The 12,251-nt window shown below is 39.9% G+C and overlaps 1 protein-coding gene across 1 annotated transcript in view; it reads left to right on the top strand.

Annotated features, from left to right (window-relative positions):
- The window catches only part of Srd5a2 (steroid 5 alpha-reductase 2), a 66,354-nt gene extending 54,333 nt beyond the window's left edge, over window positions 1-12,021 (top strand). Inside the window, exons 3-5 of the mRNA XM_027933542.2 lie at window positions 3,523-3,624; window positions 4,905-5,055; window positions 11,955-12,021. Of these exons, the coding sequence (XP_027789343.2) occupies window positions 3,523-3,624; window positions 4,905-5,055; window positions 11,955-12,021 (320 nt within the window). The remainder of the gene's footprint in view (window positions 1-3,522; window positions 3,625-4,904; window positions 5,056-11,954) is intronic.
- Window positions 12,022-12,251: the final 230 nt, after the last annotated feature.

Below are 12,251 nucleotides of genomic sequence, written 5' to 3'. Positions count from 1 at the left end.
CAGTGCATGATTACTACTTGCTTTTGTCTGGCCATGGCCCCTGTCAATGCTGGTATTTTAAGGGCATGTTTAATGTTCTTGTTTTCGGCGGTGAGGATCACTCTTTCCAAATGGCTGAATGTGCAAATGCTATTATGAAAGCATATTTTGAGTCAGTGTAAATATTTACCCTCCTTCCTCTGAGTTCTTCTTAAAGCAATGTGCTTAGCTTTCTAGGCTTGTACTCCTAGCCTTGACTTCTAATACCATGGTTCCAGTTCCCAGGTCCGGAGTTTATTCTTTTAGTGAACAAGGAACACAAATCTTAGACTGGGATGGGAAACGTATTAATCTTGTTTCTCCTGCTGTTAGGGACAGGGAGAAGGAAAGGAGGAAGAAAAAGAATAAAAACATCACAGTTTTAAAATAAGCTACCAATGGTTGAGCAGCAAGGTTTATGCTCCAAGCACGAAGGGAGCTCGCATTACAACACTGCTTGGAATGTAACGTTTGGGCATGTTTAGTTATCTTCATGTAAAGATGGAAGCCATGGAGCAGTGAAATGCTACAGTTAAAATCACACAAACACAAACCTGTAAAGACTATTGCTATCAACAAGTCTAATTTGGAGGGCATCAACATGGTAAAGTACTCTCCTAAGCTTAAGGCTTGTACACTTGGGGAATGCAAATGCACTTCACGTACAAGATAGCCAGTAATAACCAGCACCACAGATACATGCAAGTCCTTTATAATACACCAATTTGGCTTTTACTTTTAAAGAAAACCTATGTATTGGTAGGATAACTATGATAGTATTGCTTTGCTTTTCAAACAGTTCTATAGAAGTTGAAAAACTAAAGGAACCCTTCAAATCTGGCTCCAACCATTAAAAAAAAATCACAACTTAGTAATGACCATTTTATACATTCATTCAGATGTGATGGCTATTGTGTAAAAGAGAACACTTATTGGTTACATGTCATGAATTAAATCGTCGTATCTTTAACTCTACAATTTTTTGAGTGATGTTTAGATAAAACTCAGATACATGGAATGCCTTGCCCCCATATATACACATACCTTTAACAAAACAAGAAAAACTAAATGTATTATTTTACATGTTCCAAAATATCTCTTTTTTTGTACTAATTAAATTTTCTTCAATATAAAAAGGACTTTTTATCTTAAACATCTAACAAAGAAAAGTACAATCCTGATTGGTCAGATAGATACCAAGACAAAAATGTATGCTTACAATTCTGAAGAGATTTTAATTTTTATTTTACCAATAAATTTAAATGAACACATTTGCTCACTCATTTATCTGTAAGTCAATTTGAATAGAATTTCCTAGGAGATTTTATTATTATAGACATACAATTAACCCAAAATTTTCAGGTCACACAGAGGTTGAGTTTTAAAATATTTTTTTTTCTTCTTCTCTCTCCTTTTCTTTATCTTGGGGCAGGGGAGCTCTTTAGCATCTCATCTCTTTTTTACACGTAGAGACATGTAAGTACATATGCTCAAAGGCACCAGAGATCCAGAACTGGGTACAAAGTCCAACAATGATCTCAACTGCCTTTCAGTACCAAGTTTCAAATGGCTGAAATGCTAAAACGGTGAGATTCTCACCTATACAAATGCTACCAAGTGTAAATGGCAGAAGTGCCCAGATGGCAGAGAATGGGAGGTCCCAGGGTGCACATCAGAGTGACTTACCCAGCCTAAGAGCTTACTAAAGGAACACTTGAATGCCAATTGCTTGCATCAACACAAGGTGCTTGGTCAGCCTGCACCATGAATGATGAAAACAAGGGCGAGTTCCCAGAATAAAAAGGGGTAATGCAGCTACTAGAGTTAGTACAGAGATTTCCCCCATCCTGGGCGCTGGCTGTGCCACAAGCAGCAGTCCTCCTGGCTGGCTCACCAAATTTGTCATGGGAACAAGTCAGGCTGCTTACCCTATGACCGGTCAGTTAAGTTGGAAAGATAAAATATTGAGGCAAGGAAGGTAGTTACTCCAGAAGCCTGCTAGAAGAAAAAGCCCTTCTTGCTTGGATGCTGATTTTAGGGGAATTTTATACAGATGGTTGATGGTTGTTCCTTACATAGTTCAATTCATGGTAATGCATAAAAACACCTCCAATGCCGATCTTCAGAGTGACTTACTGTAGGGCACACAGACAGCTGGTCCGAGGTTCCTTTTATCCCCCACTGTTGTGCATTCTCTTTTCCCTGCTTTCCTCCTGCCCTAGGTAGGTCACCTTTCTTTTAGTCCATTGATTTTTTTTTTAAAGAGAGAGAGAGAGAGAGAGAAAGAATTTTTAATATTTATTTATTTTTTTTAGTTTTCAGTGGACACAACATCTTTGTATGTGGTGCTGAGGATCGAACCCGGGCCGCACGCATGCCAGGCGAGCGTGCTACCGCTTGAGCCACATCCCCAGCCCAAGTCATTGATATTTTGATAAGAGAAGGTAGAAAAATCATGATTTCACATCATACCAAATTAAGTGAAATTAGATCTGATTGTTTTACTTAAAACTTTTCTTTATTTTTGCCTGCTGAATTTTGATCTGCACAAACACATTTTATTGAGAAGTGTGGTTGGGCCTCTAGGTGGGGACAGAGAATGTTTCTGGACTGTAGTACTGCCCATTGGGATGAAGGACCTAGAATGCTTGATCCTGGAACTTCTTACCCAAGACCAGGACTATTTCTGTACCAGTGGATGATATTCATGGAGACACCTTCAGGATATGTGGTTAAATTAAATGAAAAAGCTATGAAGAGTATACATACTATGTTCATATTTTTTACATAACAAGAAGTTTCCAAAGGAAGCTGTCTTCTGTGTTCCTTTGGTGGCTTACTGATGCCACTAAAAACCCAGACACTTCCTATGTTAATGCTCCACTGTTCTTACCTGTAGTCTTACCTGTAGACTTCATTTTAGTCATTTTATAGTTGCAAGACACTGGCTGCAGCTCAAGATATTACATCTGCAATCGAGTCAGGATGAAAGAGGAAGTAGAAGCATTGGTCCCGTCTGTTCCCTTTATCAGAAAAACAAAAGATATCCAAGAAAGTCCCTAGAAGATTCCCCCTTACATTTTCTGGCAGAGTTAGGGGATTTGATCACCGTTCAGATTTTCAGCCTCTATAGTGGACAAAAAAGAGGAAGGTAGAATGCCTGTTGAGTTAGCCAACCAGTTGATTTGAATGAACCCAAGGCTGACTATTATTCTTTCATGTATTTGATTAGTTATTTAAGTATGGCACAATGTTGTTGCCTCTTGCTGTCTTCTCTTCTCCCTCCTGTCTCCACCTGACATGCATCACGGTGTATGTCAACATTTTGGTTTAGGGAACAATAACACACCCGCCCCCCAAACTTGGGACCATATCTGAGTACCATTCCTACATTAATTCCTTTGTTTTTAGAAAACAAACAAACAAACAAACAAAAACAACATGTCTGAAACATATCGAAATCAGGACACATTTTTCAACTTTCTTTCTCTCTTATTTACCAAGGTATCTTCCTATTTATTTTGGGAATGGGAATCAACATTCACAGTGACTATATATTGCGCCAACTCAGGAAGCCTGGAGAAATCACCTACAGGATTCCACAAGGTAATGCCTTCCCCACCCCACCAGGTTCCCACTCTCCCTTGGAGCCTGTCCCAGGGATTAAGCTCTGACAAGTGGAGATAGAGTATCAAATGCACAAGTATGCAACAAGTCCTGGCTTGCTCCTGTCTTCTCCTCCACTCCCTGTTCCCTCCACAGCACATCTGCATTTCTCATATATACCCTGAAGCTCAATAGAGCTACAAGAATCATCAGAAAGCAAGATCACAATATCCTGAATGTGGAAGAGGGTGCCAGGCGTGGGTAGGGTAGGAGTAGATTGCAATCTAGTTGTAGTAGATAAGATAGTTCTGCACCCAGAGTGTAATCCTTTCTGAGTTAACAAATGAAGCTTAAGATTTTATTGCTGTGTCAACATCATAGAATGCACTCACAAGAACCTAGATAGTGTAGCCTACTAAAATCCCTTGGCTCTAGCCAGCTTTTAATTTTTTTTTAACTGTGCATATTTTTACCTTTCAAACTTTTTTTGTTAAAAACTAAGACACAAACACACATTAGCCTAGGTCTGTATGGGTTCAGAATCATTGAAATCATGCCTTCCACCTTCATATTTTGTCTCCTTGGAAAGTCTTACATGTAATAACACACATTTAGCTTTAATCTCCTATGATAAAAATGATTTGTTTGTTTTTTGGGGAATACTTGCTTAAGAATGTTTTACAGTTAATTTTTTTGGTATTCTAAAATAACAAATAATACAGCATAGTAAATTTATGAACATAGCACAGTAGTTTATTAAATTATGTCCTGTACATAATTTAATGTGCAACACTTTTATATGACTGGCAGTGTGGTAGGTTTTTTTACACCAACGTCACCATGAATACACAAGTAGTGCATTGTGTATGAGATTACACTGGCTATGATTCACTATAATTATCTAAAGGGTCACCATTGTATAAGCAATCTGATGTTGACTAAAGCATTGTTATACAGCACCTGGGTATATATTTTTGGAGATATTGAATATTTTGAAGATGCCGAATGTTTGAAATCCTAATTATTCCCAAGAAAGGAGGGTGTGAGATAAACAGATAAGCAGGTGGGAATGGATCAGTTTCAGTAATCCTTTAACACATTGGAAGATTCCAGAACAAATAATCCAGGAGAACCCCACAAAGCTCCTGTGCTTGTAATGGGAGTCTCCAACCCCACCTTTGTTCTAGCTACCTTTATGTGTTCTGGAACAACACATAGAGGGGTACAATGTCACAAGGATGCAGCTCTGATCATTGACCTTCTGATTCTTCTGCACACAGGTGGTTTGTTTACATATGTTTCTGGAGCCAATTACCTTGGCGAGATCATTGAATGGATCGGCTATGCCTTGGCCACTTGGTCCCCTCCAGGACTTGCGTTTGCCTTTTTCTCACTTTGTTACCTTGGCCAGCGAGCTTCTCATCACCACAGGTAAACTTGTCAATAAACACAGTGGAACCCAGGTAGCTTTCCTCTCCAGACATGCCTTCTAGCACAGGGAGTCTGATTTAGAAACCTTATTTATCCTTTTTTAAGGTAAATTAGATACCTTAATCTGGGCTGTAAAATTCTGAAATTTAAGGATTTTGCTGTCATTGCAATTTAACTGGATGACCTAAGCAGTAAATATTTTTCTAAGAGCAAAAACAAACCCATGTAGATGGAGGCCCCTAAGGTGACAGTTGGGAAGCCGCTGTGTCTACCCTTTGAAGAAGCCTTCCCAGCAAGGGCACCTTGTATGCAAGTGACTGTTGACCCGGGTTCTGTGCTTGGGGATGGGTGCTACTTGGCAGTAAGTAAGCTGTAGATACTGAGTTAAGAGACAAAAGAAGTCACCTTCATTTCCATGCCCCAGTCCCCTTCCTCCATGATTCTGGAAGTGTGTTCTGTTGGGGAGACCAGGGCCAGCACCTCCCAAAGGATTGCAGATAATTCTGAGGTACAGCCTGGATAAAGAACCTCTGGGAAGAAGTACTCTGGGTGTCTATGTGGATGTTCTTTTTGGGAGCTAGTTTTAGTTCAAGGCTTGGTGTTAACAGTTCAGGTAATCACAGAGTCCTGTAATCTGCAGAAGGATTATTTGTTCTGGAATCTTCCAATGCTGGGCTTCTTCTGGTACTGTCCTCCTTCCTTTACCCCTCTCCATCTCTCATAGCCAAGGCTATGGTAAGGTAGAGTAAGCAATTGTGTGGAGGGTGCAATTGTTGGACTGTCCCCTCTGCTAGTCATTGCTGGGATTGCAGGCATCTAGACCCTTTCCTCTGCAGGTCTGGTCTACAGCTTCACTAACCCCACTAGGGGTGGGGTGGGGACAAAAAGGGATAACTGAAAGTATCACTGGAAGGAAAAAGGGTGACATATGAAGTTGTTATCTGACTTTAAACCTGAGTGTGACCTTCATATCCCTTTCCCCAAATGGCTTTTGGGGAAAGAGAAAGCCTGTGAGTCCTGGAGACCCAGAGAGGATGTTGAAACAGTGATCCACTTTACCTTTTGAATATAGCCCTGGCTGCTCATTTATTTTATTTTTTAAGATTTTTCTTTTGGTAGTTGTAGATGGGTACAATACCTTTATTTTATTTATTTATGTTTATATGGTGCTGAGGATCGGACCCAGGGCCTCACATGTGCAAGGCAAGCGCCCCACCATGAAGCGACAACCCCAGCCCTGCTGCTTATTTTTAAAGGGACATATTTTTCTTTTTCTCTTCTCCCTCTCCTTCTTCCTGACCTGGGGAACTAGATCACCTTGAGTTATCTGTGCTTCATAGGAAGGAGATGTCACTAGAAGATCTAGGAAGTGACTGTGTCCCAAATTAACAAGTGAATTTCAACACACCTTCAGGGCACACGTGGAATGGAGTCTTTGAAGAGCTTCTTTCAAAGCCCTCTGTTTTCCCTGAAGAGCAGAACCACAGTGTTTCTCCTTTGCTAACAAAGGATTAAACCTTCTGTTTTCCTTTACTCAAAACCATGTCCTCATGATTAAATTGGCATGAATTGGCATTGGGGACAAGGACCAAGCTTTTGGTAACAAAACTGGTGACCCAGGTGGGACCCGAGAGCAGCCCCCACTCCGGCTTTCTTGGGCAGGCCCAGCACTCGAAGCAACCAAACTTCCATGCTGAGGCTGTAAGGCCAACTTTTTTGAGAACTGACTGCTGGAAAGTTAGGAGATGGGCAAATGTACCTGGAGTTGAACCAAAGAAGCTATTCCTGTGAGTAGAGGGAGGGACTGAGGGATTGTTCCAGCAGTTGCTGAAGCACATTTTGCTTCAGGGAACTCCCACCTTCCTTCCTTGAACTATATGGATTTCTCCATCTTGGTCTACTTTGAGAAAACAGTAAACTGAGCACAGTAAAGTTGTGACACCTTGGCCATTCAGTAAGCTCCCTCGGGGCGCACACTGAGACCCTTGATTCTACACACGTTTCCCCTTTGTGGGACATCTGTGGCACCAGTGGTGTAGAAGTCATAGTTAAGTGGGAGTTGGGAACTTTGGGGGGATTTTCCTCTATTGGTTCTGTTTTAAAGGTTCCCATCTGTTGGACATGGTTTGGGGATTGTCTCTGTCTCTATTTTTTGTTTGTTTGTATCTGTTTCTGGCCCTTTAAGACATGGGTATTAATACTGTTTTGATCCTATAGGTTGTTTCTTGGGAAACATATGGCTGAATGGGTCACCTATAGATATAAACCTAAGAAAAAGATGATGTTTTACTGTAACAACCTGGTCTTCGAATGGTTTTCTGAATTATTGTACAATCTTGCAGTTGGGAGTTGGTCTGTCAGAGGTAAAATAAGTGAAAGATTCTGTATGTACAGGAATATATGCAATTACATAATAAGGAGTCTTAACAGTCAAAACCAAAGTTGGATATAAAAAAGTGCTGCCTCAAATGTGTGGATATAGCAGGACACCAAAAGAGGATTAAAAAAAAGTTTTTTTTAATTCCTTTCAACCTAGTGCTGACAGTCTGAGCACTGCTTCTCATCCTGGCCCCAGACGGCTGCAAATCATCCTGCTGTGGGTCAGGGCCACCAGTCCTGGGATAAAGGGGGGAAAAATCCCAGGAAAGCTGCCTGGTCTATAGAGAAATGGGTAAAGAGGACCTGGCCTCTACCCTGCTTTCCAGCCCCTCTTTGCCCATGGAAATAAAATCAGAGTTTGAGAACAAGGCTCAGTTTGCAGACAAATGAAATCTATGTGGGCTGTAGGCCTCACTGATTTCTTTCTGGGTTCTTGTCTCATCAGTTCAAAGAATGAAATCCGTGGATGGTGGCAGAGGACAAAAATAAAAGAAATAAAATTAGTTTTGAATGAGAGGAGAAAAAGTGAAATTCCTCAGGATGTGAGGGGGAAACTGGTGGAAAGCTTTGCCCATTGAGGACACTAGTCTGGAGACGTAAGGCTTCTGGACAAAGGCATTGACCAGAGTCCATGCTGAACAGACACTAAAAAGTGTTGGGGCTATTTGTTGGGATCTGTGCTATACAGATGTTAGGAAAGTACCAAGGCTAGTGGCTTGACCCATGACTTTCTATTTGGCTGGGTACTTTTAGTCCTTAAGTTACTTTTTGTAACCTGCATTTAGGTCCACCCCCATTTCAATTTTCCCACCACTTTGGGACAAAGAAGTGGACTCAAATGCTTAACCTTCCAGGGTTGCCTTTACATTTGAAAAAACCTTATTTGCCACCCATTACACTCATTGATTCACTATCTATTTTATGGGGCTGATGGGGATGGTAAAAACTGCCAGTCACAAAGAACTTGGCAATGGGTACCAGCACTATTAAATTGTAACCTGGGGACAAAATAGTCTCCTCTTTTAAGATCTGACAGGATAACCCAGGGGACATTTCACATCTGACAGGGGACATTTCTGGGTGTAACCCTGCCTGTTGCCCACAGAGCTAAAATACAAGGGCCTCCTGAGTCGCCATGTATGCAAGCATCTCTGTCTGGGCCCTGATGATTTCTGCAGAGACAGGTCCCTAAAAATCTCTGTAATGGTCAATGTGACCTTCACTGGACACAGTGCCATAGATTAATTATGCATATAAAGAGAGAGACTCTGGGTGCAATTGACAGTGGGACAGTGGGGGACTCACTTGTTGATGGCATTATGATGATGCTAACAACAATACCTGTGCTCAAACTGGAAGGAAAAAAAGATTAAGGCACAGTTTTGTTTTTGTTTTTGTATATGACAGACTGTGATCCCTCTCTTAGGATAAAATTTGTCATGTAAATTAAATGTACAGATAACATTCCCATCCCCAAAGCAACAACTTCTAGAAAAAGAAAACAGGACTTGCTGTGCTGGAGGTCTACTAGAAGTAAGTAAGACCTTTTAGGCCAAAGAGACCCTGAGAAAGGTGATCAATGTTATCCTAACCAAGATTTGTTTTAGGAGGAAATAACTTGTCCCAGGAAAAAATAAAATAACCCTTAAGAGAGAGGCATTAATGGGGATTCATTCTGTTCTGGACAATTGTTTAAAATGTGTATTGCTTCGGTTTTGCCAGACATCTACTGTGCCTATTCTGCCTGTTGAAAAACCTCACACTGATGAGAGCTAATTAGTGCAAGACTTGAGAGCAATACTAGAGACAGATACATCTGAAACTAAATATGTTTGTCTGAGCTTTATCTAAATGTTCTGTAAAAGTTTATAAAATAAAAGTTCAGGGCTCGGGATGTGGCTCAAGTGGTAATGCGCTCACCTGGCATGCGTGAGGCACTGGGTTTGATCCTCAGCACCACATTAAAAAAAAATAAAGATGTTGTGTGCACCTAAAACTAAAAAATAAATACTTCAAAAAAATAAAAGTTCATGTGGATTTATCCAATAAGAGCTCTCTTTTATCTGGCATAAAAGGGTCACACTGCCATTGGGAAAACTGGCTTATGTCTATCTGATCTATCTGCTTTGACTAAGTCTCGTTCTGATCATCATTAACACCGTTCCCTAAACGTCTATGAGATTTAAGGCTATCCTTGATTTTTGTTAGTAGTATTGAAGTCTACAAGCTTGCAATTATCTGCAAATTCTGAATTCTATTGTGAAAATAAACCTAATTAATATAAGGACATTTGTGTAATGTGATGCTAACTATTAGTTCTTCTTTGTATACTGAATACATTTACGTTCTTTTAGTATAGGTTTTAAAATATAAAGTTTAGGAAGGCACTTTACAAAACTTTGGTGTTCTCCAAACTAATGTTGTCTGTAATGGTAATTTTAGACTTATAGAAATAGCAGATTTAATTGGGGACTTGTTTATATCATTTAACGTTCTGTAACTGAACTTGTTATCAATAAGGTATATGTAAAATTCATGTTACTTTTTACACTGTAGTGAAAATTTAAATGTACTTTTGAAAGATATTGAAAGCCTGATCTGTTTAAAGGTTAATATTGTGAAACATAAAAACATTTTGCCACTTTCCCACAAAAGGGTGTTAAAAGCTTTCTTAGCTTTTGTTTGATTCGTGTTTCAGATATAATGTTATGTTAACTAACATTCATATAGACTCAGGATACAGTTTATAAAAACTTTGTAAAATGGGATTAAAAAAAAGAGGTAAAGATCAGCTTCAGAAATAAAACACTTATACGTAAGATTTGTCAAGAGCTCCGCCTCATCTGAGCAAGACTCTGCCTCTCACTCAGTGTTAAGATGATTTCAAAGTAGACTAGACTTAAGCTCTTTAAAGTTATGTTCAAAGGATAAATTTTTGTCATAAAGATGACTGTGATCTCAAAATAAACAGGACATATAATATATAACTAAGGTTTAGAATTATAAAAAATTATGTTTCTTGGATCATAGCCATTATCCAAACTAAATATGTTTCTGCTATTGGTAATTTCAATTTGTATTTTCCTTTAAAACATTACAGCTGTTGCCCGTTAATGTTTTTCAGAGGTACTCTTTCTAATTGAACAACCTGAGTTAATTTGAGATAATAAACTTTCACTGATGGGACAGACATGAAATAAGGCTAACTTCCAGTGCTAATATTGATCCCCAATTAAATGGAAGGGGTAACTATAAAATTAAAACCCATTACTCCCATTTAAACCTGGTAAAACTGGTCTGATGGATGTTTAAAACCCCAAACTTGGAGACTACAGTCAAGAAAGTAAATGGGCCAAGGAAAAAGCAGCCAATGATGGAACTCCTCCAAGGGCCCTGCAACTCCAGTGAGTTACCCAATCTGTCAATCAGGGAGATTGAGAAGACCCTAGAGAATGGGAAGCCAACCAGTGCACATTCTGCAAAGAGGGTGGTTTGACCTACCTAACCTAAGAAGAAAGGCTTTTTACCAGATGCATCCCTTTCCTAAGGCTGCCATAAGAGAAGACCACAATCTGGGTGGCTTGAAACAACAGAAATTCTTATCTTGCAGTTCTAAAGAGGAGTTTGAAATTCACTGCAGGCAGGGCCATGCTGTCTGGCGGCTTAAGGGAAGAATCCTTTCCTGCCTCATCCCAGCTCCTGGTAGTGGCCAGCCATACTGGGTGCTCCTGTAGTATGAGTTCAATTTCGTCCCCCAAAACAAGTTGAGGTCCCAACTCTCAGCACCTGTGTCAGCCTCACTGTAACCTCTGCCTCCATCTTCATGTGGCTGTCCCTCCTGTGTGTCTCTGTCTTATGTTTCTTTTCCTTTTCTTTTAAGGACACCTGTCATATTGGATTCAAGGCCCAGGTTGCTCCAGCATGACCTCATTTAAATTTATTCTGTCTGCAAAGATCCTAGTTTCAAAATAAGGTCATTCCCAGATGCTGGGAGTTAGTACTTCAGTATATATTCGGGGAGGAGGGAATTGAACCCATCACACAAGGGCATTCCTAGGTTTCATGAAGGAATATTTTCCTGGGAATATGGCCAACCATCTGGGATTAACTTTGACCATTGTCTTTGGGAGTTTTGGTTTCCCTGTATTTCTCAGCTGAACCCAAATGGTGCTTCTTTCCATTACATTAAAAAAATTCTGGTAAATTAATATACACATCTTAAAGTTTGCCATCTTAACAGTTCTTAAGTGTAAAATTCAGTGGCATTAGGTGTGTTTGTTAATGTTGTACATCCATCACCACTGTCACTGGTGATTCCTTTTTAACTCTCAACGTAAGAATTGTCAACATTTATAAGAGATGGGTTACAACAAAGAGAAAAGGATACCCAAATGGCCACCTGGAAGAGTCAGGCCCTAAATAACTGTAGGTCAATTTGTAACCAGGGTTTCAGACACAATGACCTTGACTATTGGCTGCTGTTCCATTGTATTTGTGATTATTCCTTTCGTGTCTTTTAGGTTCTACCTCAAGATGTTTGAGGACTATCCCAAGTCTCGGAAAGCCCTTATTCCATTCATCTTTTAAAGAAACCAAATAAAAAAAGGAGCAAAGCTACCATAATACCAAGATGCTGACTCTCAAGATGCTGAAACTATAATTTGTAAAGTTTCGTTATATAAGTATGTATGTATAAAATGTGGTAGTTATCGTTCTGCCAACTGGCTTGGGGATTCTGCGTGATGCAGAATCTATCCTGATCTCCTATTGGAGTTTCATTTTCCAAGTGGAGACATGTTCTTCTTAGCTATGCCTCC

This window comes from Marmota flaviventris, chromosome 14 (genome assembly GCF_047511675.1).
Source record: "Marmota flaviventris isolate mMarFla1 chromosome 14, mMarFla1.hap1, whole genome shotgun sequence".
NCBI lineage: Eukaryota > Metazoa > Chordata > Mammalia > Rodentia > Sciuridae > Marmota > Marmota flaviventris.
The sequence above is the reverse complement of the archived record's forward strand: the minus strand, read 5'-3'. Positions and strand labels throughout refer to the sequence as shown.